Source organism: Triticum urartu, chromosome 5A (genome assembly GCF_056163025.1).
Source record: "Triticum urartu cultivar PI428250 chromosome 5A, HENAU_Tu73, whole genome shotgun sequence".
NCBI classification, from domain to species: Eukaryota; Viridiplantae; Streptophyta; class Magnoliopsida; order Poales; family Poaceae; genus Triticum; species Triticum urartu.
In genome coordinates, this window is record NC_141877.1 from 318,492,243 (window position 1) to 318,518,382 (window position 26,140).

The window sequence follows — 26,140 nt, forward strand, 5'->3', positions numbered from 1 at the left end:
TTTCTCCTCTCCAACAAACGACAGAAAATTCATGAAATTTCCCATCTACTCTCGTCTCCTAAGAAAATTCAGATAATTTTATAAAATTCAGAAACTTGGAGTAATTTCAACAAAACCATTACAAAATTCAGAAACTTTCATGAAATACAGAAAATAGTCATACTCCTTTACAAACTTATGGAGTAAAAATGATCATACAAATGGAGTAAAAACATGGAGTAAAAAAATCCACTCCACACAAGCCTTTGCGAACATATGGAGTAAAAATGATCACACAAATGCTCAATGGGCATCTTGTTAATTCTTGCAAACATATGGGGTAATAACAAAATTCTTACAAATACTCTAACATACTCCACACAAACATATGGATTACAAAATTCTTACAAACATATGGAGAAATTCCACACAAGCCTTTCATCACAAACCTCTCCACACAAGCCTATCCACACAAGCCTTTCATCACAAGCCTCTCCACACAAACCTTTCATCACAAACCTCTCCACACAAGTCTTTCATCACAAGCCTCTCTACACAAGTCTTTCCACACAAGGCTGAATGGACATCTTGTCCTAGAATCTCCAAGGCATTTTCATAGACTTTACGAGAAAAATGAATCCTAGGAGGTAGCATTCCATCCCTTTCAAATCTTTGCTTGTTCACATGTGGAATTTTGAAAGAATTCCCTCCTCCATACTTTACTGAATTTAAATTTAGTTAACTGCTTTTCTGAATTTAAATGCAATTAAGTACATTTTAATGCATTTTAACACTTAAGTGCATTTATATGTAGTTAAACTGAATTTGAAAGTTAATGACTTCAGTAAACTAAATTAAGTAAAGCTAACTAAATTTAAATTCAGTTAACTGAATTTTAAATTCACTGTAATTTACTTAACTTTAAAAGATGAATTCACTAAATTTACCTCCTTATCCTCCAGGCTGATCATCTTCTCCTTCAGGTTGATGATCTTCTTTGCCACAGATTGATCCTCATCTTCTCCAGGTGGGGAGAAATTCAGGTCAAAGTTCATCTTCTATTGCTGCTGGGAGAACAAGAAGAGATCTGCTGGTAGGCAACTTGATTTACTTGCTCTACTGCTGCTCTATTGCAACTGCTGCTTGCTTTACTTCTGCTTTGCTCCAACTTGATTTACTGCTCTGCTGCTCTTGATCATGCATGGAGTATCACCAAGTCTTTCTACTCCAGTTTCTAATTCACCAACATGGAGTATGGAGTATCACAATTGCAGTTTGAATGCAGTTTGAACAAGGCGAGGACATGAGGTGAGCAGGGTGAAGTATGCGGACATGGGGCGAGCAGGGCAAGGAAGAGCCTGGGCTCGGAGGTGGCCTCCACCTGGGAGAGGGCGGGCACGCTGGTGCTGGTGCGGGGACACTCTGGTCTTGGTGCGGTGACGCGCCGATGCTAGCGCAGGGCTGGCGTTGGTGCACGGCGAGGAAGAAGCAGGATCGAGACAAATTTGAAAACCAAACTGTTGAGGGTAGAAATGACTATTCACACTGTTTTGAGGACTGTCTGAAAACTCAAAAACGTCTTATATTTTGAGACATAGGAAGTATATATGTGGCTCGCACGCCTGGTGAGTGTTGACTGTCCAAGTTCAGAGTCTGGTCGACTACAGGTCAATGAGCAACGATGGTGATCACAGCTTCTTCACCACCAATGGCATGCCGAACCCTGGCTCGATGGTCAGCCGGAACACCGGCGCGTGGCGGTACGTCGGCGACGGCGAGAAGGCGAACCTGCTCAGCAGGCGCGCCAGCACCACCTTCAGCTCCGTCATCGCCAGGTTCTGCCCGATGCAGGTCCTGGAGCCGAGCCCAAATGGCGTGTACATGTGCGCCGGCTTGCACGCCCCAGCCACACCGTTGGCAAACCGGCCCGGGCGGAACTCGTCGGCGTCGGGGCCCCAGGCTTCCTTGTCCAGGTGCAGCATCGATCTGGTCACCTGGACGATCGTTCCGCGGGGCACATCCAGGTCGCCGATCTTTATGTCCGTCAGGGCTTCACGCATCATCAGCGACGCCGGTGGGTACAGACGGAGAGTTTCTTGGATCACCATCGTCAGCTGCATTTCGGTGCCAGGTGCAATGCATGAATAGCAAATACACGATGTCTAGATATATGATGATGATGGACAGAATGTTAACTGCTCACAATTTTCAGTCGGTGGAGGGCGTCGACGTCCAACGTGCTCCTCGCATGGCAAACCTCCAGCGCCTCGACACGGGCGCGCTCCTGCCACTCCGGGTGTTTGGCCAGTAACATCAGGCACCAAATGGCGGTGACCGCCGTGCTCTCGTGCCCTGCAAAGTATATGGTCTTGCAGTTGCCAACGATGAAGTCCTCGGCAGTGCCGCCATGGCCAGCACCATGGGAGCCTTTGATGATCGCACGCAGAAGACCGTTATGAGTTGCCTCATTCTCAGCTCCACTCTCGTTCCCGTTGTCCTTTGCCAGTTCCAAGATCAGTAGCCTGACTCTCTCAACCAGATTCCTTATCTCTCGGTTGCTCTTGGTAGGCAGATGCTTCCTGCAACAGCATGAAAGAACTAAGCATGATTGGCCACCCCTTAGTTGTTTCATGTACAGTCCACTGAAATAAATGCCTTCCTACTTCCCTGGCCGAACGTATAGAAAAATACTGGATTAAGCACGGAATATGGATTAACAATATTTTTTACTTACCACAGTGCAGAGAGTCCAACAAATGCATCCTGTTGAGAAATCGCCTTTTGAAGCTTCCTGAGCATGCAGAATATCTCTTCTCCTTTTGCGAAGCTACTCCCGAAGCAAGCCCTGGCGATTACATCTGCTGAGATGTTCCGCACATAATCATCGACAACTATCTCTGTGCTACCTCCTGCGCTGTCGAGAATGTTCTCCCATGCTTCTAGCAGCGGAGCAGTTGCATCTTCAATCAGCTGTATCATACCCTGCATATATACAGCATTGCATACCTAAAGCCATGAATACTAGTCCAGGTTAACTGTAAGCAAACTGTGTGTCACTACCTTGATCTTGTCCATGAAGAACTCTGGCGCCATGGTCTTCCTCTGATAGGCCCATTCGTCACCATTCACCGTAAATAACCCTCCCCCTAGAAGGGCTTTTCGAGTTTTCTTCAGATAATTAGGCTTCCCGAGCTCTGATGGTGTCCAGTGGTCTATGTCCTTTACCATGTCTGGCTGAGAAACATGCAATATCTCCCGACCTCCTGACGAGTAAAGGAACACAGAGCCTGTCCCAAATTCATACTTTCAGTTACTTCCATGTTCGAAGAAGACATATATGAATGCATAACAAACTTATTTAATTCTTAGATGCACTTAGATTGAACTGACATCGAATATTCTTTTTTTTCCTTGAATACAACTAATTGTGTCACTTTCATTAGAAAGGTGTCAAGAAAGCAAAAAGTACAGCAAGCGAAACAGAAAACATTTACCTAGGCCTAGTATGAAATGGAAACCGAAGACAACCGGAGAACCTAGAAAACACACTGAAAAGAACAGAGATAAACTAAAACTACAGCAAGGCCTCGGCCTAAGAACCATCTGGAGGTCTAGTGTGCAGAAGGAACCTTCTCAGCGCACTTCGCACCTGCTAGCTGCCATTGCCCTGCTTTGACCAAGATGGTGCCTACCAGATACTGGCTATGCAGGCAGCTCAGCCAAACACACATGAGTTCTACAGTATACAGAGCCGCCACAACGTCTACATGAGTGACCGAGCTCCCTTCATCTCGCCAACGCTGACTCGCTCTGCCACGCTAAGAAACCAGTCAAGAAACTGATATATGGCTTTTGGGTGGGTAATGGTCTGAAGACCATAATGGGCTAGAACTGAGTGCCAGACCTGCTGGGCTAAAGCATACTCGGACAACAAGTGAGATATAGTCTCTTCCTGCTCGAAAAAAGGGCAAACCTTAGGGTGATCCAACTGTCGCCTCACTAGATGATCTGCTATCCAGCACTGGTTTGCGCGACCAACCATGCGGAAATTTTGCTTTCAAAGGCACCCAACAGCCCAACGTTGAGTTCCAGGCCAGCGACTAGACCATGCCGGCAAAATGATTTTGACAGGCTGATTTGGTCGAGTAGAGCCTGGACTCAGTCCAACACCAAACAAGCTGGTCGATAACTTCAGAGTCGAGGTCTATACCATCACCAGATGAAGAAATTCCATCAAGCCTTGCACATTTAGTGCTCAGCTGATGCCCTGGATCCACTGATTTTGGTGCAGCATCGCGCTGATGGTCCTAGCCTTGAGCGTCCGAGATCCAACCACCACCGGTGCCAATTCAGCGATGGACTGCCCTCTGGTCCATCTGAGAGTCCAGAAGAGGGTTTGCTGACTGTCGCCAACTGCAACCCTGGAGGCCAGTTGGACTGAGGTTTGATCAGAAGTGCGGTGACGTGCCGGCTAGCTTTGATCAGAAGTTGCGACCAAGGTTGAGAGGTGTCAGCTTATTGCAACCAAGGCCAGCACACCCTCAACGACCAGTTCGCCTTTCTCAGGTCTTTTATGCCCAGGCCACCCAACTCAATAGGGTGGCAGATATCACGCAACATGACCGAGCAGCTACCACCGCTGGCGTCTTGCCAGCCCATCCAACAGAAGCTCCCTGTTTTTTATCAATGGCTTCCCGCAGCCACCACGGCATATCAATCGCCAGCATGGTATCGATGGGGGCAGCCGAGATCACCGCGCAGATCATCTGATCATGACGAGCATGCCACCTTTCATGGGCATGCCAGCCTCTTCTGGATGCTGGTGCGCAACCCTGGTGCCACACCAAAGGTTCTCAGAAGCTGAAGAATAGTGCCGCACGTATAACTAAGAATAAAGCTGATCATCGTTACATTCTAAAATACCTGCACCTTCTACCAAAGCATAACTTGCATGATATTTAAGTGGTTGGCAAATGAATAGCCTTGCAACACAAAAAAAAGGGAAAAGGTACAGATTCAGTCAATGGAAATATTAATCACAAGTCACTTATTGATTGCATCATCCACGTGAGTACATGACTGTTCAGAGTTGAAAGTCATCTTGATACAAAATGACAGAGAAGTGTAAGTGAATGTTTTGATTGCATAGTTGGGTGCACACAGTCATGGCTTATCGTGCAAAAACAAATTCACTTGTCAAGGGAGAGTTGAGTTTTTTCATCCTTTAAACTGTAAAAATCTAATACTCCATTCCTCCATTCCTAAATACTTCTTGGAAAATATGTTAGTTCAAGTTTTTCCATCCTTTAAACAAATTCACTTGTCAAGGAAAATCTAATACTTCTTGCAAAAACAAATTCACTTGTCAAGGGAGTACTTCTCAAGTTTAAACACACTTGAAAGCAACTTAGCGGTGGTGGATGCATTGTCCATAAAAGTATTTGGTACTACATTATTTATAAGATTATCTACTACCTCCATTCCTACATATAAGACGTCGGGGCAGTTTAATAGTATGTACTAACCTAAGGTGAATGCAAGGATACGGGATTCAACTATTTAAGGGTTGTAGACTGTAGTTCTACTTTTTGAAAATATTTTAGTTGAAGTAGTACATAGATATAAGATGTTTTGGAAAATATGTTAGTTGAAGTAGTACATAGATATAAGATGTTTTGGAAAATATGTACTCCCTCCGTTCACAAATATAAGATCTTTTGGATATTTCAATATGGACTACATACGGACTGAAATGAGTGAACAAACACACTAAAACGTGTATATATACATCCGATTCAGAAAAAAGTTAGAACATCTTATTTGTAAACGGAGGGAGTACTTCTTTGCTTTCTTGTTTTGAGCTTTTCTTTGAGGCTGTGTTGTATGGATCTGGTGCCATCTTGGCGTTTTCTTCTAATACAAAACAACATGCATTTGTGTGTGTGTTCGAGAAAAAAGAAGTAATCTGTACTGTCAACGCTGTAAGAAAATCACAGTGATAGAGAGTAGCAGGTACTTTAGTCTTGTGACCCTGAATGCAAAAATATAAAATATTCATGACATGGGTCAGGACAACTGACAACAGAAGTTTAATATTTTGTGCTCTTTTGTCAGCTTCTACCCACTTGCCCCATTGATTTACTAATGTGCCTAAGATTATGACAAATGTAAATAAATCTGATCAATAGCAATTAAGTACTAATAATGAGTTGTGTAACATGGATTAGGTATTACTTACCCTTGAAAAGGACAAACAAACTCACTAGAAAAATGCGACATAGCCATTTCTCTGACAACCGCTGTTTAAAGAGCTTGATGTTACTGACTCACTTGTGTAGATCCATATACCATATAAAATGTCAGTGTACAAATCAATCAAAAGATTTTTGTTAACTAAATCGTTTTCCAAAGCAGTGCAATCTCTGGAACTGATTCGTGGGGAAAATTTTGCCTCACAAAATTTGTAAGTGACCAGAAATGTCTATCTAATAAAGATCAAGATCACAGCATCAGCCTGAAATATTCACATACAAACATAGCAAGATCATAGCATCAAAAGAAACTTGCATACATACCATAAATTTCCTTCCAGACAAGGATGTGAGGGAAGAGGGTGGAGATGTAGTTGTTGCTGTCTTGCTTCTTCATAGGCTTGAGCTCATGTCGGATACGCTTCATCTCTTTGGCGTTGCCATCAAGCAAAGTAGGCTTGGGACCCTTCACTCCTTGCCTTCTCAACCTCTTCCTTATCTTCTCCGGTCTTAGCCATAGGACGTTACACAAGCAAAACAAAGCTAAGCAAAGAAGAAGAACAAGGATTAGCATAAGTAAGTTCTCCATGAGAGGAGACATGGAGCTGGAGGCGGGGAAGTGTTCCAGTCAAACATTCAGATACAAGACAATGCCAGAACCACCTTCGTACTTGTTCGAGTCTCTGAGCATATGAATCTGACTTCTCTTCTGGTGTATGATTGTTTAATGGTACGCTATTTTCAGATCTTGGCATTCATTAACAATTAGTTTATTGTTAGATGGTCCATGCCACAGCAGCCCCAGTTAGCGAGCCCCAGGAAAGAGTTGTGGCAACTAAGTGTAGTTGGAGCAATCACAAGATCCAAAGCAACTGACAACCAGATTTAACATGTATAGCAAGCTTATTAACTAGATCGATCAGGCAAATACGTTCTGGCTTGACATACAACAGATGGCATGTGCCGGTACCTCGGCGATGAGCGATGGAGTGAAGGCGAGCTTGGTGAGCTGGCACGCTTGCTAGAGCTTCGGTTTGCTGCTGTGAGCTTTTCCTTGGCTCATGCCCGAATGCGTGTGACATATGCGCTGGCTTCCACGCTTGAGGCTTCCATGAGGTACAAGTGTGCAACATCGAACAAGCCCTGGAAAATGGTGCCACGAGGCCTATGCAGAAAACCTATAAGGTTAGGACTATCCAGTCATGTGAGACAACATGTGTGCTTCTGCAGTAAGTAGAACATACAATACTTCTATTTTCAAGTCAAAATATGTGGCTGACTAAAGTTTTGTCTTTTCTCTAGTAAATTTTACTAATTATGGAAGTACTGCTTTACAATTTTAACAGTAAAATAAACTGTACAAAGATTGTGACAGGGACAACAAGGATACATAATATTGTAAGTATGTAGTTGCTTGCGGTCCTGAAAAACATGATGGTATAATATTCACACTGCTTTCATGCTCTTGTGTCAACTTCCAGTCATTTTCACCAACGATTTTCTGGACACAAAAAGCATGCTCACACAAGATCAAAACATTGCAAGTGGAACCTAATCCACACTGAGTACTACTTCCTACGTTCCAAAATACTTGAAGTTCTAGGTTTTCCTAAGTCAAACATCTTTATGTTTGACCAAGTCGATAGAAAAATATATCACGTCTACAACATCAACTATATAAAGTATGAAAATATGTTTTATGATGAATCTAAGGAAACTAATATGATATTGTAGATATTGGTATATTTTTCTATTAACTTGGTCAAACTTAAAAATGTTAGGACAAACCTAAAACTTCAAGTATTTTGGAACGGAGGGAGTACCATCTAATAATACGCTACAAATATGAAGTAGTCATCTCACAAACTACGTATGTGGGAAATTGATCTTTTACCCGAACAGTGAACATGAATGGTAAACAAGAAGGATCCGAAAATTAAACTGTGCTTTCACCTGTATGGGCATGCTCAATTTAAATAAAGGTATGCTTATTGACTATCCGCTTAAGCAATAATGTGCTTGGAACTTTGTTTGCCGAAGTTGTATGAAGCAGATGTAGAATCTAGATTTGAATATTTGATGTGCCGCTAAACTCAAGGATTTCAAAATGCAGCAAGTGATGGTGATCATTGTTAGAGTTATAATATAAGTCATGTACCCCTTTGTATTTATCTCGTTGTATGAGGGGTTTCCTGCATATGTTCCACACCTGTACATGTATATATATATCGGCCTATGGCCTCATGGGAATACAAGTTGCTTATTCCTAACATGGTATTAGAGCTAGGTTAATTTTTTTTTTGCACGCTGCAACTCGTGCTTTTTGATCCGTCTCGATCTCCTCTCCGTCTCTCGATCGAAGCAGGGGGCTCGTCCGCAGGAACCCCCGATTTCCTCTCCAGCCGGCCGCTAGCAGGGCCCGTCCCGCCGGCGCCCAGGGAGATTGGCTGCCGGCCCGTCCCGCTCCTGCTCGGGCGTCCCGCTAGCAGGGCCCGTCCCGCCGGCGCCCAGGGAGATTGGCTGCCGGCCCGTCCCGCTCCTGCTCGGGCGTCCCGCTAGCAGGGCCCGTCCCGCCGGCGCCCAGGGAGATTGGCTGCCGGCCCTTCCCGCTCCCGCTCGGGCGTCCCGCTAGCAGGACCCGTCCCGCCGGCGCCCAGGGAAGTCGGCTGCTGGCCCGTCCCGCTCTGCTGTCCCGCTCGGCATCCAGCCGGCTTCCGCTGCTCCCGTAGCAGCGCCTGATTCCGATCCGATCGTTCTCGTCGGATCTAAAAAAAAAATGTCTGCTGCATCGGGTTATGTTGCTGTCCTTCGCTGTCCGATGATCTTTGATGGTACTAACTACACTGAGTTCACTGGCTTCATGCGCATTCACATGCGTGGCATCCGTCTTTGGGGTGTTCTTTCTGGCGAGGTCTGCTGTCCGCCACGTCCAGTTCCTCCGGTGGCCCCTACCCCGCCAACTCCATCGGTTCTTCCTACGGATGCTAATCAGGCCGCCAAGGATGCGGCTAAGGTTGCTGATGAGGCTGCTGATCGTGCTTATGATGAGAGGGTTTTGGCTTATGAGGAGGCTCTTCAGTTGTATCATGGTGCTCTGTCTGCTTACACCCAGTGGCTTGATGATGATGCTCGTGCTGCAGCTGTTCTCACTGCTAGTGTTCTGCCTCAGTTTGCTTCCGAATTTCTGGGTCTTTCTACTGTCTTTGAGATGTGGACCCGTCTTCGTGAGCGCTATCAGCCCTCTGGTGATGCTCTATACCTCTCTGTGATCCGTCAGGAGCATGCTCTTCAGCAAGGTGACTCTACTGTTGATGACTTCTATGCACAGAGTTCTGCTATCTGGCGTCAGCTTGATTCTCTCCGTAGTGCTGGGTGTCGTACCTGCCCCTGTTGCCAGGCTGTCCAGGCCAATTTGGAGTTTCATCGCGTCTATGAGTTCTTGTCTCGGCTCCGTAAGGAGTTTGAGCCCCGGCGTGCTCAGTTGTTTGCTCGTGGCCGTATTTCTCTCATGGAGGCGCTTTCTGAGATTCGTGCAGAGGAGACTCGCTTACGTGGTGCTGGTTTGTTGGAGGTTCCCTCTGTGCTTGCTACTCGTGCTCCTCCGCCACCTGCTCCATCGACCACTTCTCGCTCGAGTGCTCCGCCGCTCTTGCCCACTCCTTCTGGAGGCTCAGGTCGCCCCCGTCCACACTGCGCCTATTGCAACAATGATGGTCATCTTGAGTCTCAGTGCTACACGAAGAAGAAACACCTGCGCAAGGCTCGATCATCATCTTCAGGGACTTCGTCGTCTACCTCGACAGCTTCAGCTATTGCTTTGACTGAGCAGGATATTCTGAGACTTAAGCGTCTGCTCGCGGCTTCAGGTTCTTCCTCGACGGGTACTGCCGGTTCTGTGACTGATGCTTCCCGCACTGAGCAATCACCCTCTACACAGTCAGGTACATCCCCATGGGTTCTGGACTCTGGAGCTTCTTTTCATATGTCTTCTCATTCCTCCACTTTGTCCTCCCTTCGATCACTGGATTCTCCTATTCATGTCTTCACTGCTGATGGTACTCCACTTTCTGTTGCTAGTAGAGGCAATCTTACTACTCCTTATTCTGTTCCTGATGTTGCTCATGTTCCTCGACTTACCATGAATTTGTTTTCTGCTGGTCAACTTACGGATTCTGGTTGTCGCGTCATCCTCGACGTTGACTCTTGTTCTGTCCAGGACCGTCACACGCACACTCTGGTTGGGGCTGGCCCTCGCCGCCGTGATTCTCAGGGTCTTTGGGAGTTGGACTGGCTTCATGTTCCTTCTGCTGCCACCACCATCGCCAGTTCTTCCGCTTCTGTTGCCTCCGTCACTGGTTCCTTCCAGCAGTGGCATCATCGACTTGGTCATCTGTGTGGTTCTCGGTTGTCTTCTTTAGTTCGTCGAGGCCTTCTGGGGTCTGTCTCAGGAGATGTCTCTTTAGAGTGTCAGGGTTGTCGTCTTGGCAAGCAGATTCAGTTACCATATTCACATAGTGAGTCAGTGTCTAAGCGTCCTTTCGATTTAGTCCATTCTGATGTATGGGGTCCGGCCCCTTTCGCTTCGAAAGGTGGTCATAAATACTATATTATTTTCATAGATGATTTCTCTCGTTACACATGGCTTTATTTCATGACTTCTCGTTCTGAGGTGTTGTCTATTTATAAGCGTTTTGCTGCCATGGTTCATACTCAGTTCTCTTCACCCATTCGTGTTTTTCGTGCTGACTCCGCTGGCGAGTATATCTCTAAGATGTTGCGTGGTGTTCTTGCTGAGCACGGGACTCTCTCTCAATTCTCTTGTCCTGGTGCTCATGCTCAGAATGGTGTGGCTGAGCGCAAGCATCGACATCTTCTTGAGACGGCTCGTGCATTGATGATTGCTGCCTCTCTCCCGCCTCATTTTTGGGCTGAGGCCGTCTCCACATCCACCTATCTTATCAATATACAGCCTTCCGCTGCTCTACAGGGTGGTGTTCCTTTCGAGCGACTTTTTGATCGTTCTCCCGATTATTCGATGCTTCGCTTGTTTGGTTGTGTTTGCTATGTTCTTCTTGCCCCTCGCGAACGCACCAAACTGACCGCTCAGTCTGTTGAGTGTGTTTTCTTAGGCTACAGTGATGAGCATAAGGGCTATCGTTGTTGGGATCCTATTGGTCGTCGGATGCGTATCTCTCGCGATGTGACTTTTGAAGAGTCTCGTCCCTTCTACCCACGTCCATCTTCCTCGACTTTTTCAGTGCAGGATATCTCTTTCCTCACTTTTCCTGACTCACCTATCACCCCCGCCGACACTGTACCTCTTCGTTCCACTTCCTCTTCTTCTCCACATCTCGTTGACTTGCAGCCACCATCCTCCCCGGTCTCCTCGCCTAGCATGTCACCGGGTTCTCCACCTTCATCTCCGGTGACTTCCTCTCCCAGTTTGTCACCGGATTCTACACCTTCATCTCCGGTGACTTCTTCGTCGTCATCCCCTGATTCTACCTTGCCGATTCCTCCTTCTCTTATTCCATCTCTTCCTCAACATTACACTCGTCGTCCACGACCAATCGATGCCTCTGTGGATGGGTCGTCATCTTCCTCTCAGCCTACTTATGGCTTGCGTTCTCGTCCTCGTCCGCCTGTTGATCGCTTTGGATTTCCCACCGCTGGTGCTGCTGTTCTTGAGCCGACTTCTTACCGTCAGGCTGTTGTTCATCCTGAATGGCAGTTTGCGATGGCAGAGGAGATTGCTGCTCTTGAACGCACTGGTACTTGGGATCTTTTTTCTCTTCCTCCCGAAGTCCGTCCGATCACTTGTAAGTGGGTCTACAAGGTTAAGACTCGCTCCGATGGTTCTCTTGAGCGTCACAAAGCTCGTCTTGTGGCTCGTGGTTTTCAGCAGGAGCATGGTCGTGATTATGACGAGACTTTTGCTCCTGTGGCTCATATGACCACTGTTCGTACCCTTCTTGCCGTTGCCTCTGCACGCCACTGGTCTATATCTCAGCTTGATGTTAAGAATGCCTTTCTTAATGGTGAGCTGCGTGAGGAGGTGTACATGCAGCCACCACCTGGGTATTCTGTTCCTGATGGCATGGTATGTCGTCTTCGTCGCTCTCTTTATGGCCTTAAGCAAGCCCCCCGCGCCTGGTTTGAGCGCTTTGCCTCTGTGATCACTGCTGCTGGTTTTTTAGCAAGTGCTCATGATCCCGCATTGTTTATTCACCTTTCTCCTCATGGTCGGACTCTTCTTCTTCTTTATGTTGATGACATGATCATCACGGGGGATGACCCCGAGTATATTGCCTTTGTAAAGGCCCGTCTTAGTGAGCAGTTTCTTATGTCTGATCTTGGACCTCTTCGCTATTTTCTTGGGATTGAAGTCTCTTCTACCTCTGATGGCTTTTTTATATCCCAGGAAAAGTATATCCAGGATCTTCTTGCTCGTGCTGCTCTTACTGACGAGCGCGTTGTTGAGACTCCTATGGAGCTCAATGTTCACCTCCGTGCTACTGATGGTGATCCTCTCCCTGATCCGACGCGTTATCGTCATCTTGTTGGCAGTCTTGTCTATCTCGCTGTCACTCGTCCGGACATCTCTTATCCGGTTCATATTCTGAGTCAGCTTGTCTCTGCCCCCACCTCGGTTCACTATAGTCATCTCCTTCGTGTTCTTCGATATCTTCGAGGCACGATCTCTCACCGTCTATTCTTTCCTCGCTCCAGTTCTTTACAGCTCCAGGCCTATTCGGATGCTACGTGGGCTAGTGATCCTTCCGATCGCCGTTCACTTTCTGCTTACTGTGTTTTTCTTGGTGGTTCTCTCATTGCCTGGAAGACGAAGAAACAACTTGCAGTTTCCCGTTCGAGTGCCGAGGCTGAGTTGCGAGCAATGGCTCTTTTGACGACAGAGGTGACTTGGTTACGGTGGTTACTTCAGGATTTTGGTGTTTCTGTCACTACACCGACTCTGCTTCTATCTGACAGTACAGGTGCTATCAGCATTGCACGCGATCCTGTGAAGCATGAGCTCACAAAGCATATTGGTGTTGATGCTTTCTATGTGCGCGCTGCTGTGCAGGATCAGGTTATTGCTCTTCAGTATGTGCCTTCCGAGTTACAGTTGGCGGATTTCCTGACAAAGGCTCAGACTAGAGCACAACATGGCTTTTATCTCTCCAAACTCAGTGTTCATCCACCATGAGTTTGAGGGGGGGTGTTAGAGTTATAATATAAGTCATGTACCCCTTTGTATTTATCTCGTTGTATGAGGGGTTTCCTGCATATGTTCCACACCTGTACATGTATATATATATCGGCCTATGGCCTCATGGGAATACAAGTTGCTTATTCCTAACAATCATATTGTTTTTTTAAGGGACAGGCAGTTGTACTGCCGATGCATTTCAGAGGGGAAGCAACATAATGTCAGTTACCCCCTCCGATCCATATTACTTGTCTTAGATTTGTCAGTTACAAGACAGGGAAAGTAGTTTTCCTAAAGAAAAGAAAGAAAGCATACAAAACTAATCCGGCTCGGGCTCTGGCTCGTTTTCACCAAAGGTGTCTCAAGTAATGGAGGAGTGAGCAAGGGCCATATTCGATTTGACATGCTAAGCACCTGATCAGCCGAGCAGATAGAATTTTGAAAGACTCGCCTGTTTCTCTCCTTCCAAATGTTCCAGCAGCCATAGATAGACACCGGGGAGCAGCAGGAGTCGATAGGCAGGATGAGTGCCGGTTGCTGAAGCCAATCCGCAGTCAGGTGCCAGACCTCGCGTGCGAAGGAGCAATGGAGCAGCAAATGTGCAGGGATTTCAGGCTGTTGATCGCAGAGGTTGCAAGGGCCATTGTTCGGCCAGCCCCGCTTCAGAAGGTTGTCGTTGGTGAGGATGTGTTCCCAAAGCCATAGCCAAATGAAGAATCTACACTTGGGTTCAACTCTAGCCTTCCATAGCTTCTAGACATTGGTGGCTGCAAAAGAACCAGTGAACTGCTGCAGATAAGCCGAGCTAGCCGAGTACTTCAAGTCAGGAGTCCACTTCCAAGAAATTTTGTCGGCCACATCTGAAAGCTGAATATTTCTGAGAAGCAACCAAAGGTCAATGAACTGACGCAGTTGGGTGGCGTTGCAGATGTGTTGCGGCCTTGTGAATCTGAGACTCTAAGTATAGGCATACATACACATACAAGAGCAAATGCATGCACCGAGTCTTCCTCTAGAGAAGGAAATGAGGTAAGGTAATAGAATGTATCTGGAATGGCCTCATGTGGATCCTCTTCATCTGCTGGGTGTTGCCATAGAGTTACATAGGCTTGGGACCATTTATTCCTTCCCTTACTACACATCTACTCTCTAGACTTACCATACAGTTCATATAAGTCAACAAGAGTTTGAGATGGGAGGTAATTAGTGCTCAGCTCCTTCATACGCCTACTCTTCTGAAATGAATGTCACTTCTTATTTTCCTAATTTATTCATTTCTCACTGTTAAAACATTGTTTTCAGATCACAAGGCAACAGTAGACAGCCTTCATTGATCTTCACTGCATGGTGGTGTCTATTCATCAGTAGGATGGTAGCAAACTGGTTTCTGCCTTCTGCTTGCGTACTATTCCCTGCCCTGTTTTACCTCATGAAAACATACAAGCTACCACAAAATATATGGCCTCGTTTGGTTTGTAGGAATTCTGTAGGATAAGATGTTTAAAGGAAAACTTTCTTTGGAGCCCTTTGGTTTGTAGGAATGGATTCCTATTCCTACATAGGATATGAATCAATCCTTCACATTTCAAAGGAAAAGACACATTCATTCGGTTTGGAGGAAACCAAAATGTAGGAATTAGGAGTAGTATAGGAATTAGATAGGATGGCACTTGCCATCCTAAGGAATTGTCTTGCCTCATTCCTACGCACAAAATGAGCTTTGAGTGGATGTGTAGATTCCTCCAAAAACACAGGAAATGAATAGTATTCCTACGAAATTCCCGTACGCGTTTCCTACAAACCGAATGCATCTATAGGAAATTTTCCTATGAAATCCTTGTTCCTGCGTTTTTCTATAAAAATCCTCCAAACTGAATGAGGCCTAGACTCAATGGAAAAATTCCTATACTATGCATCAAATGACATCTCTTTCCCTATAGGAATTGAGGTGCATGTCATCTTACTTCCTATGATTTTCCTATTTACAATGATATTCCTATCCTATGGACCAAAGGAGGCCTATACCTGAATACCTCTGCAGCAGTCATGCACTCATGCTGCAAGCAGCTAGTTTAGCTAGGCAAGAGCTACTTATGGAAAAGCAAAAGGGACAAGACAAACCTATACATGAGCATCAACGAATAGAGAAATACCTCACAGCCAGCGCTGGTTAAATTTCTAACATAAGGTGAACTGGAGTCTGGAGGCATCTTGAGTCTTCAGACTGCAGATTATATTAAGACATGGATTGAACTTTGAAGCAGAGATTAATTGCGGTTACAGCAATATGAAGCAGAGGACATCCAATCACAAGTAGCAGTTGAATAACAACAGCAGGCATCAATACACACTTTGCTGAACTGAGCAAAGTGGTGGAAAATATATAGTTTTGAACTCGGTTACAGGAACAACTCAATGGATCTCCTCACTTATCACATTGACCAAAACTTCAAATCAAACTTTTTACAGAGAAAGCACTGCCAACAATCGAGTTCCACCACACAGTAAATTCGGGATCAGTACACATGTACTGGATATCTAGAACATGGACCACCAACTTCTTTTTGTGTCTACAAGTGCTGCAGAGGCACTCTGGGATCCACGACACAGTCGCCTTCTACCACTACTAGTAGGATTTGCAAAGCACAAAACCAGAGCTAAACCGACAAAGCTTACTGCTGGGGCAACTGCAATAAACAGCCATCGACGGTGGGCACATGCTCTGTTTGACTGCTCAGCAACATGAACACCATGTTCACTTGTATTAGTCACTTCCACTGCATCATTAAACATGTCCTGAGTTTCTTCAGCCTCAGGTTCATCAGAACCTTCTTCACCAATTTCCTGCAGATGGGTGTGTTCCTCCACCCCAAGGACATCTCTTTCATTTGTTGCAGCTCGCTCGGACCTCTCGGATTCTGGATCATCTGTAGGAAGTTCATATCGGCAAACTGGGCATGTATTCCTGGAACTAAGCCACGGCAAGATGCATGACGAATGATATAGATGCATGCATGGTAGCTGTTTTGCTCTAGTTCTGAGAGGCATCGGGTCTTTGCAGACTGGACAGATCACAGCGCCATCTGCCTCATGGCTTGTGGAGATAACCAGAGAGGGAAGATTTCCAATGAAAGAGGTCGCTGCAGGTGGAGCTCCTCTTCTGGAACTGTCGTCCTCAGCAAATTGTTCAAGAATCATCTCAAACTGTCTTGCATCAGCATAATCACCAGGATTCCCAACAAAAGGTGTCCTGACATCTGGCCCTTCCATGTCTGCCATCAAGTTGGTCATATTTGCTCTTTGACTTCTCCAAGTCCATACCCCATCTTCAGACTCCCACCCAGTCAATTCACTGGGGCCAATCCCACGTGATTGCTGCTGGTGCTGCTGCATGGCATCAACTGCTTCATCAAAATCAGATTCTTCCAACTGCACATCTTCATCCTCTTGGTCATCTGAATACCATAGGTCCATTCCAGCATTCATGGGATCAATATCTGTATCGGTATTCATGTAACTCTCGCTGTCAAGTTGAATGGTAATCTCCCTTCCCATCATGCTATGTTGACCTAGAGAAGCATCTGACTCCCCGCCATAGTCCCCAAAACTGATGTTTGATTCAAGCTCGTCAAACACAGAATCAGCATAACTGAGACCGTCACTCTCATCATCTGAAGCATGCCACCTTTGGGACTGGTTCGGTGTAGAATTATAAGATGCCAGCTGTCGCACAACGGTCGGAGAATCAATATCTGCTTCATGGCCCTGTCTAGCTAAGTTGATCAGTTGGGAAAACTGCTGTGAGAATGCATCCTCATTAGATTCAAGACTTGCAGTCCTAGATCTCCGCCTTCTTTGTCGTCTTTGCTGACTAGTGCTGGTTGTTACATCTCTTTGACTATCATTAAGCACAGTAGCCTTGCATTCCCTGCATATAGCTAAAGCTTCAAAGCTATTGGTCACCTCAGTATCCAAAGTAAAAGGTCTCGTGCAAACTAGGCATTGAGCATCGGGTTGGCTGGCAAGAAGCTCATAGTCGCTAGATTGTGTCTGACTGCCAGACATGGGCATCTTGTACTAGTAAATCTGACGCTGAGATGTGTAAGCAATGCGCTGGTGAAAAGAACAAGGGGCGCTATTGCAGATAACAAATGATCTAAATGGAAACAGAGGTATGTCCTGCTTAATTCCTGGGTCAGGTGTTTATCAGATACATTGTTGAGCACGTCACAAAAGTTCTTCCCAGATGTCAACCTGACAAAGAAAAGCAAGCGATTGCTCCAGTTATGACGGAGAAGAAATATGCAGCGTACATTAAACCAGATGACTATGATCAAATTGGATAAGCGATTAAGCATATCTGCAAATAGAATGCAATAGCTACCAAACAAAGTATTCACATGACCAAACTGGATACTTTTACTACTGAGGACCAGCAACCACACCAACCAACTCATTTGCAGAGTCCCCCCGTGTTTTCCTTCATTAATTTCCTCTAACATACGATCTTATCAATTTAATCGCCACCCTCTTTTATCACGGAACAGCCTGCCGCAGGAGATCCACGCAGACAAACTAAACAATAATGAAAAGCAGCAGTAGCTATGCAGGAGAGGTACCGAGATCGTACACGCATCACAAAATCAGCAGCCGACTCCCCAATTTCCACTACGACGGGGCGCTAAAATCAAACGCGAGGGAAAAATATTTTGCGCGGATTTGGAGAAGAGCCGCAGCCATTTGCGATGCGACAGCAAACAATCAGATCAGTTGACGGCAAGGTCCAAGGGTTCGAAGAAAATCACCTTCGCCTCGAAAAATCTAGGGCGTGATGCGGCGAGAGAGAACTCCGCCGGCGGGAACAGCGATCTCGCGATGCTGGGGCTCGGCCGCGGGACGACGTCGGAATTGGGGGTTGGGGATCGGCGGATCGCGGAGGAAAGGGAAAGGTTGGAGTTTTTTCTTTTTCTTGAACAGTTGCAGGATTTATTTCGATTTTTTTCTGCGGGAGAAAAGAGATAACAACCGTGGCGGGCTTGTTCGAGTAGGCCCATTAAAGCTCGGTGCTAGGCCCATTTAGAACCACACACACGCGCGCGCCGATGTCCCAGGGGCAGTAGCGTCTTTCCCGTTCGATTCGTCGCCATCACCAACCTCCATTGGCGCCCACCCGCAGAGCTCCACTTCCACGAGACCACGACCACTCACTCGTCACCCTCCCCATGGCCGCCGGCGTGAACAGGCTTCCGCCGCGTCTCACCACGCTTGCGGTCTTCTCCTCGCCGACACCGAGCCCCTTCGGCCCCAACAAGCGCGTCGCCAGGCCCAGGCTCAGGCCCCCGCCGATCTCCATCTCCATGGACCCGGCCCTCGTCGACCCGGCCCACCTCCAGGCGCTCATGCTCGCCTGCGCGCACTCCTGCGCCATCCGCCTCTCCCCGCCGGAAGCCGCCGCGCGGCCGGAGCCCGTCGACATCCGCAAGCTCCGCACCGCCGTGGCGCACAGCTTCCTGGTCGTGTCCGTCTTCTGCGGGACCAGGTTCCTGGAGGAGGACGACGGAGGAGACGACCGGCGCTTCATGGGCCTGGAGCTCGACCTCGGGCTCGGGCGGCGGGGGGAGCAGCGGCTCGTCGGGTTCGGACGGGCCGTCTCCGACATGGGGCTCACCGCCTCCGTCCATGACGTCGTGGTGATCTTCTCCTCTTGATTATACAAGTGGTCAGTAGTGAACTGCGCGAAACCAATGGTTATCGCTGGAGCGCATGTGTTTATGGAACTATCTTCAGTGACTTGTTGCAGGTTCATCCATCAGTGCAGAGGAGAGGAATTGGGCGCAAAATACTTGAAAAAATTACAAGGTAGGTTGCTGACATTGGGTTTTTCTGGTGAAGTCTGAAAGGGGCTAACTTCTGAGTTGACCTAATAGAGGAAAAATAACATTCATGTTTTCTTATGTAAACCGTGCAAGTTAGCAATGACGAAGCAAAAAAAAAAAAACATGATGTTCTTTTCATGGATTCAAGGAATAGAGATAGAGGCCTCTTGCACCGAAACATACAAATCTCCTGCACCATTGGAAAGAAACGACCGAGTGATAAGCAAACAGAAGATAATATCCTGCGTTTGAAATATGTTTCTTGCTTGATAAAACTATCTTCAGGGTATTGTGTTTCTCTGTTAAACATAGCATCCCAGTCATCACGCATATATCGTACTTACTTGGACAGATAACATTACCACGGCTGTTTGTCGGTAGCAAAGCTTACTTGACCGACAGACTATAAAGTGATTTATGTTATGTTTTTCTTGGGGTACAGACTTCACAGTTTTCTTGTATTACTTTGACTGCATATTGAAACATGAACAATGAATGTATCTCTGGATCGACTAAACTCAGAGGTTGGAACAACATGCTTATGCACAATACAAAGTACTTGAGCAGAGATAATCATAGTGTCAAAAAACGTCTTATATTAACTTAAAGAGGGAGTATATTTAAAAGGTGCTGATTTATTTGCTGTCCAAAGTTTAAGCTTCATCTAATTTGCTTGTTTCTGGAACAATCTCTCCAGGGTACTCCATACCAGAGGTATTTATGACATTTCTGCATTATGCACAGGAAAGGAGAGGTATGTCTTTCTTACCTAATTTGGTGGACTTCATGAATGTCCTTACGTGCTATCTTTCGTGTTATCTGTAAAGGAGGAAGCGGTGATCTACTTCTACCTCCACATATCACCTGCAATAGAATCTTATGACAGTATATGATGATGTTTACACATCTTTTGGTACTGTTTGCAGGCCATTTTTTCAAGCATGTGGATTCGGTGATGATGCAATGGGTGCCACAACGATGATGTACACTAGAAACTTGTACAAATAGCATTCCTATGGATGGTTGGCAATCTGCACAATGGTACTACCACGGCTCCTTTTTTGCTGGTTATCTGTTGCCACCTGAGAATGCCGACTGTAAAGAGAGTTCTGAGATCCAGCAGTGATTTTACCCTCTAACTGGATCCAGTATCCATGGTGCCCCAGCCTTTTCTGTCTTCGAGGAAACCACCCGAATAAATTAGAGAAACTTGTGGACATGGTAGTACAACTTATTATCATGTGTGGAAGATGGCATTATCTAGCATGTTCAGAATCCGGACCAGCATTTGTAAATTTACCACTGATGGTAAAAGGGCTTGTTGTGTTTGCAGAGATAAATGTTTGTACACATTGTTTTAGTCCTCATGTATGTCAGCACTTGAACAAAGAGTGAATCACAGAAAGAGAACCTTGATACAATACACAAAAACTGTGGATTTATGGACAGTTAGTGCTGTTGAAATTTTATTGGGATTTTTTTCTTCATCAAGTAATGTTGCAGGGTTGACGACAACATGAATAAATCAAGGGAGATGTGTGCAGGATTTCAACTATATACAAAAGATTAAACAGTAGTTGATATAGCTATGACATTCTGAAAACACACTTTGATCTACCACTTTACAAAACCGAAAGTTTTAGTTACAGGAAACGGTTACTTCAGGGTGATGATTCGACTGGACCAACCAATCCAATGAATTCTTCTTAGCCTCTGGATTTTGTGTAGTAAGATTCTCTTATCCAACTTTGCACAATAATGCTTGCTTCGTTGTATATAAACATCCAAGGCTATTAAATGATAGATCTCCAATCGTTAAACTGCATATCATTTTCCTCGTTATCCCTGTCGAGACAAGTGTAGGTCCATCTGTTCTGCATATGCATTTACCAGCATGTGTCATCATACAGCTGCTTGGAACACATGCTCATCTGGAGTTCCAAATGCTCTCTGTAGGAACCGTTCGACGACTGAAAGGAATTCTTCAGCTCGTTCCTCCTGGGGCAAGTGCCCACAATTCTTGATCACCTCAAAGGCCGCGCCAGGAATCGCACGTGCTAGGCGTTCAGCATTCGAAGCTGGAACAAGGCGGTCTGTGTCGCCAGTCACCACTAGCACTGCAATGGTAAGACAATCAAAACTATTCAGAAATAACATTGTTTACCGATATTCTGTAAAGAGAAGATTGTTTTATGTATCGTGTATTAGAGCATTCAAAACTTCATCTGAAATTTCTAGGGACATCAGCACATATTCAGTCCAGTAGTAGCACTGAATTATACACAGGTAAGGATAAGATGCTCATTAGAAGAAGCATATAGTTGAACCTGGGCATGAGATCTCAGAGAGCCTCTTCGAGACTGGCACTCTTGACTTTGGTGAAGAATCTGTAATCATGGATATAGTGTACTCCAAGAGAGCCGTCTCCCATCCCTTGGATCTTAGTGGCTGAAAGAAACTCCATGAACAACAATATGAGTATGAGTAGGTCTTTCTCACTTGGTGATATTTTCCTAGAGAGAACTCACCTTGGTGTAGCCTTGAATAACATGATCAGTTACTTTGCTTGGGTCATACCATGCATTACGAACGCCCGTTACGCCGAATTTATCCATGATCAATCTCACCTATGAAAAGGAATGGAACCACAAAAGTTGCAGGAACTAGAAGTGTCTGTATTTTGACTATTTGATCAGTAAGTTCTAAATTTTGTGGATTTTTTAGGGCCCTAAATTTTGCTTGTGTTTTAGCCAGTAGTGAATCAGGAAAGAGCAACGTACCAGACTCGCCGCCAATGAAGAGCGTAGAAAAGCCACAAGAAGCTTAGAAGACAAAGCTCTGACCGTATCCTGCACTGCCATGACCAACTTCAGAACAAGCCCTGCAAGCCACATACACATGCCAAGAAACCCTCTCCATATCCTAGCAAATGGATTTGGTGCTGCCTTGTTATCATCAGAATCCTTCTTGTCTGCCCCTTCCTGCTCCCCTACGCTGTTCTCTTTCTCACCCTTCCTCGGCCCGAAAATCGCCGGTGCAACCAGCACTAGCGCCACCACCCGCTCCGGCGCCTCGAAGTACGCCTCCACTGCAACGAGGCAGCCGGCAGAGTGCCTGGGATGACCCAAACCGGAAAATTAATCTCAATGTCCTTGATAAAAAAAAACTAGCGATGCAGTGACACAGAGAAATGCAGTGCAGGGTGTGCATCTGTACCCAACAAGGACGGCCTTCCCGGCGCCGAGTTGGTCTATGAATGCCAGTGTGGCCATGGCCGAGAAGGCCATGGAGTAAGGGTTGAGAGGCTTGGTGTCATCGCCGGACCGTCTGGTCCGGGAAGTCAGGCCAAACGCCGGCCGGTCGAAGGCGAGGACCTTGGCGCCGGCGATGCGGGCGAGTGGCCGCATGACGCGGCTCCAGGAGAACACCGACGCGCCGAAGCCGTGAAGCAGCACTATGGGCAGCCCGACCTGACTCCTGGCGACGGCGGAGCCCGAGGACTGGCCGCCCGAATCCTCGTCCTCGCCATGGGCGCATACCTTGTGGTGGACCCTGACGCCGTTGAACTCGTAGAAGCTGCTGTCAGGATCCGCGAGCGCGTCCGGGTCGAGGAGCTCGTCCTGGTCGATGCCGGCCACGAGCCGGCGGCGGCGCGGCGGCATCTGCGTACCGCTGCCCGGAACCGATCCTGCGTTTGCTTCGGGGTTTAGTTTAGTGCGTGCTTGTGTTTGGGGAAAGTGAAAAAAGATATTCGCAATTATGAACCACTTTCTAGCGCAACGATCCCAATTTTTCGCTCCAGGAAGAAGAACACCGCAACCTCCTTTTTTCGGAACACCAATTTGAAGCATCTCCTATCCTATCGAAATGTAAAATCTTTCACCCCCAATGCAAGAAAAGAAAGTTACCGGCAGGGAACTCGGCGGCGGCGGCTGAAGGCGGGGGAGGACCGGCCGTGCGGCGAGCGCGGAGCAGTGGAGGACGGCTCTGCGCGGCGGCGGCGGAGGGGAGAATGCTTGCGACGGCGGGCGGCGGGGGTCGGAGGGAGAGGAGCGTCAGCATCTGATCAGGCCCCAGCCGGCGCGGGAAGCCGACGAGCGGATGGTCGTTGGCTGGAAGGATTCGGCGGAAGCTTAGCGTGGATTGCGTGGGGGCCGCCGGCAGTGGCACGACGGCCTGAGGCTGTAATCCGTGAGCTAGCGATGTGTCAGTGCTATTGTACGTTGCCCCTATTTCAAAATTTGGATCTTGTGCCGACCAGCTTAGCATGGTCACAAATCCGATAGCCTAAGAGCATCTTCAACAGCCTCGCAACGCTGTTTCCAGTGCGCTGTTCCTAAGTTTTCACACGTGAAAAGATAGTTTCCCCTCCCCTCCTTGACCCCAGCCGCCGGCTTCGGGCCTCCCCTTGTCCCTTCCTTCCCTTGCCGCCGCCGGACCACGCTGCCCGGCAAAGCCCACCAGCGTCGGTGGCGGCGGGGCTCTTCTTCATCCCGCTCGGAGGCTGTTGGCGTGGGGCGGCGGCGGACGGCGGTGCTTCGCGCTGGTGCAGGGCGCGGAGGCGGGCCCTGGCGGCGGGGTAGCAAGGGCTTGGTGGCGGCGCGGTGGGCTGCACGGGGCGGCTCGCGCTCGTGGCTGCGGTGGCGGCCAGGTCTGGGCTTGGCCAGATCTGGTGGTCCGGCGGGTGCGTGCGACGTGCGGCGCCTCACCGGCGGGCGCGGGAGCTTCTGCTGCTGCGTGCAGCGCGGTGGTCGGGCTCGCGGCGGGCGCGTGCGCTGGTGGCGCGTGCTGGCCGACCTCCAGTCAGGGCTCCCCTGTTCCGGCCCCTAGATGGCGGCGAGCGGCGCGGGGGGCTCTCCCGGCGAGTGCTCTTGGCTGCGGGTGTGGGTTGGCTTCGCGCTCCTTGTCGATGGTTGGGCCGGCTGCCGTTGGTGGCCTCGCGTCGAGCTGCGGCGGGCGCCATGGTGAGGCGACACGGGGGTGTGTCCGGTGGGGAGCTCTCAGGAGGGATGGGAGGCCCCGATGGCCACCCGTCGCCGGTGCAGGGGTGCACCGGTTCGGATGCGTCCGCTCCTCCTCCCCCTTCCCTTGGCTGTGTGCTCTTTGTTGGGGTTCTGGCGATGTTTGAGGCAGGGCGGTTGCTGGCATCTTCATAGGCGGGGGCTGCCAGTCAGGCCAAAGCCAAGGCCTTTGGGTGTTCACAGAGTTGCTTGGATGCTGGGCGGCGGCCCTGACGGCAGGTGACGCGGTGTTCATGGGCGGAGCGTGCGTCTTGGGTGCGGTCGGGCAGCCATGGCCACGTGGATGGCATGGTTGGTGATGTTTGGCGAAGCATGGTGGTTTGGTAGAGGGTTAACACCGGAGTACATAACTTGCCCGGTCTTCTCCGGTCGATGGTGGCGGCGGCCGCGGGCGTCGTTTCCTTCATGAAGGCTCCGTCGTGGTGTTCTCTTCTTTCCATGTTGCTCCGGGTGAAAACTTGATCTTGATCTCCGAGATAGGGCGGTGGCAACTTTCGGTGTCGTGCCCTTCTTGAAGACACCGCCTTGGAGTCCATGCTTCGCTATTGTCCAGCTTCACTTCTTCTCGGTGGCTAGGTCTCGGAAGGTCCTCGTCGGTCCCAAGTGTTTGGTAGTGTGTTTGGTGGTCGATTGGGTAGTGTTGTGGTGCATCAGCACTCTTGTATCTTACCTTGGGTATGTGTGGTGTGTGGGTGGTTGCATGTTGCTTCCGGATTTGTATTTTTGGTCGTTGCTTTATATATAAAGCGGAGCGAAAACCTTTTTCGATAAAAGATAGTTTCTCAAGGAAAACAAACAGTCGCAAGGAATGCACGCCTTCTAATTTGCTCGTATGGGTTTAGGGTGACCAAGTTCTGATCACCTGCATCTATGATTTTAGGTCGAGCAGATGCATAACACATGCGTGTGGTTGCGTGCGACAATGTGTTCCATTTTCCATTGACCCTATTCATATTTGATGACCTTATCATGCCTTCCTTATAACCACTCACAATGTATTTTGTAGATAGTTCGAGAAAAAAAATCTTTCAAATAGTTAAGCTGACTTCTAGGTTGTATTTGGTTTTGCGTCAAGAGTGCATCGTGCCATATATATGTATAAAAAGCTAATAATTTGCGATACTCATGTATAAATATTTGTGGTTTACATATGATATGTGTGTGCCTTTAGGAATGTCCAATGACGCCTCACTTATCAGTTGTGCTTGTTCTTCGCGCCATGGACACAACGGAATTAGGTAATACTCTGTGGATGGAGAAGTGGACTCATGGACGAAAAACACTGCGAATGGTGATGTTTTTGTTTCCTTCAATGATGAAGGGTTGTTGCATATAGTTTTACCCGGATTTTGTGGCTACTCGAGCAGGCAAGAAACTAAAAATACTGCGCTTCTTGCTAGACAACTCAACTGCAAAAAAAAAACTCAGACTAGACTTCTTGGCTACATATTTTTTTGTGCCAAGGGCGATAATGAGACTAAAGTATAGTTTGAATATTTCGCTTAACCTTCCGTCCATCTTTGTTTTTGTGCCAAGGGTATAATAGATCGGAATTATGGATATGGATGTTTAGGGAGTAATAGTCCCTGTCAACCTCAACGTCGTTTTCACAATTACGAAATGAAGAAAGGCTAGAGCATGAAAAGGAGAATCTTAGAGTCCATTCACCTACTCAAGAAAATGAGCTATGGGTCGCCAAAGAAAGACATGGGCCAAACACAATATGAACTTAGTCATTCACAGATAATTCAGGAAAACATCATTCAAATAGGTCACCTAACTTTTCGATTGCATTTGGGTTTT

At 47.4% G+C, this 26,140-nt stretch overlaps 5 protein-coding genes across 8 annotated transcripts; 2 read left to right on the forward strand and 3 right to left on the reverse strand.

Moving 5' to 3' along the window:
• Positions 1-1,483: 1,483 nt before the first annotated feature.
• On the reverse strand, positions 1,484-18,383 carry LOC125508728 (cytochrome P450 714C3). 2 transcript variants are annotated; one of them, XM_048673513.2, is made up of 7 exons: positions 18,246-18,383; positions 7,201-7,395; positions 6,555-6,773; positions 3,040-3,266; positions 2,714-2,961; positions 2,183-2,558; positions 1,484-2,093 (listed from the first exon to the last, which is right to left on the reverse strand). In XM_048673513.2, exons 2-7 carry the CDS (start codon positions 7,361-7,363, stop codon positions 1,668-1,670), a joined length of 1,659 nt encoding a protein of 552 aa, XP_048529470.1. In that variant the 5' UTR covers positions 7,364-7,395; positions 18,246-18,383; the 3' UTR covers positions 1,484-1,667. The 2 variants fall into 2 exon arrangements, with proteins under 2 accessions (XP_048529470.1, XP_048529471.1); XM_048673514.2 differs by lacking the exon at positions 18,246-18,383 and adding an exon at positions 15,594-15,732.
• On the forward strand, positions 8,466-10,645 carry LOC125552621 (uncharacterized). The gene is made up of 3 exons (XM_087523875.1): positions 8,466-8,504; positions 8,866-10,171; positions 10,447-10,645. The coding sequence occupies exons 1-3, from the start codon at positions 8,466-8,468 to the stop codon at positions 10,491-10,493; spliced, it is 1,392 nt and encodes a 463-aa protein (XP_087380001.1). The 3' UTR covers positions 10,494-10,645.
• On the reverse strand, positions 15,761-20,245 carry LOC147971218 (RING/U-box superfamily protein). Of its 2 annotated transcripts, none has more exons than XM_087525952.1 (2): positions 20,086-20,245; positions 15,761-17,694 (listed from the first exon to the last, which is right to left on the reverse strand). In XM_087525952.1, the coding sequence occupies exon 2, from the start codon at positions 17,509-17,511 to the stop codon at positions 15,979-15,981; it is 1,533 nt and encodes a 510-aa protein (XP_087382078.1). In that variant the 5' UTR covers positions 17,512-17,694; positions 20,086-20,245; the 3' UTR covers positions 15,761-15,978. The 2 variants fall into 2 exon arrangements, with proteins under 2 accessions (XP_087382078.1, XP_048529472.2); XM_048673515.2 differs by lacking the exon at positions 20,086-20,245 and adding an exon at positions 18,246-18,412.
• Positions 18,517-20,764, forward strand: LOC125508731 (Acyl-CoA N-acyltransferases (NAT) superfamily protein). Of its 2 annotated transcripts, none has more exons than XM_048673520.2 (4): positions 18,517-19,130; positions 19,241-19,299; positions 20,014-20,070; positions 20,243-20,764. In XM_048673520.2, exons 1-4 carry the CDS (start codon positions 18,663-18,665, stop codon positions 20,322-20,324), a joined length of 666 nt encoding a protein of 221 aa, XP_048529477.1. In that variant the 5' UTR covers positions 18,517-18,662; the 3' UTR covers positions 20,325-20,764. The 2 variants fall into 2 exon arrangements, with proteins under 2 accessions (XP_048529477.1, XP_048529478.1); XM_048673521.2 differs by having other exon boundaries at positions 18,517-19,127.
• An 87-nt stretch (positions 20,765-20,851) lies between these two features.
• Positions 20,852-23,600, reverse strand: LOC125508729 (alpha/beta-Hydrolases superfamily protein). Its single transcript, XM_048673517.2, has 6 exons — positions 23,225-23,600; positions 22,533-23,004; positions 22,097-22,430; positions 21,845-21,943; positions 21,644-21,764; positions 20,852-21,433 (listed from the first exon to the last, which is right to left on the reverse strand). Exons 1-6 carry the CDS (start codon positions 23,583-23,585, stop codon positions 21,219-21,221), a joined length of 1,602 nt encoding a protein of 533 aa, XP_048529474.2. The 5' UTR covers positions 23,586-23,600; the 3' UTR covers positions 20,852-21,218.
• Positions 23,601-26,140: the final 2,540 nt, after the last annotated feature.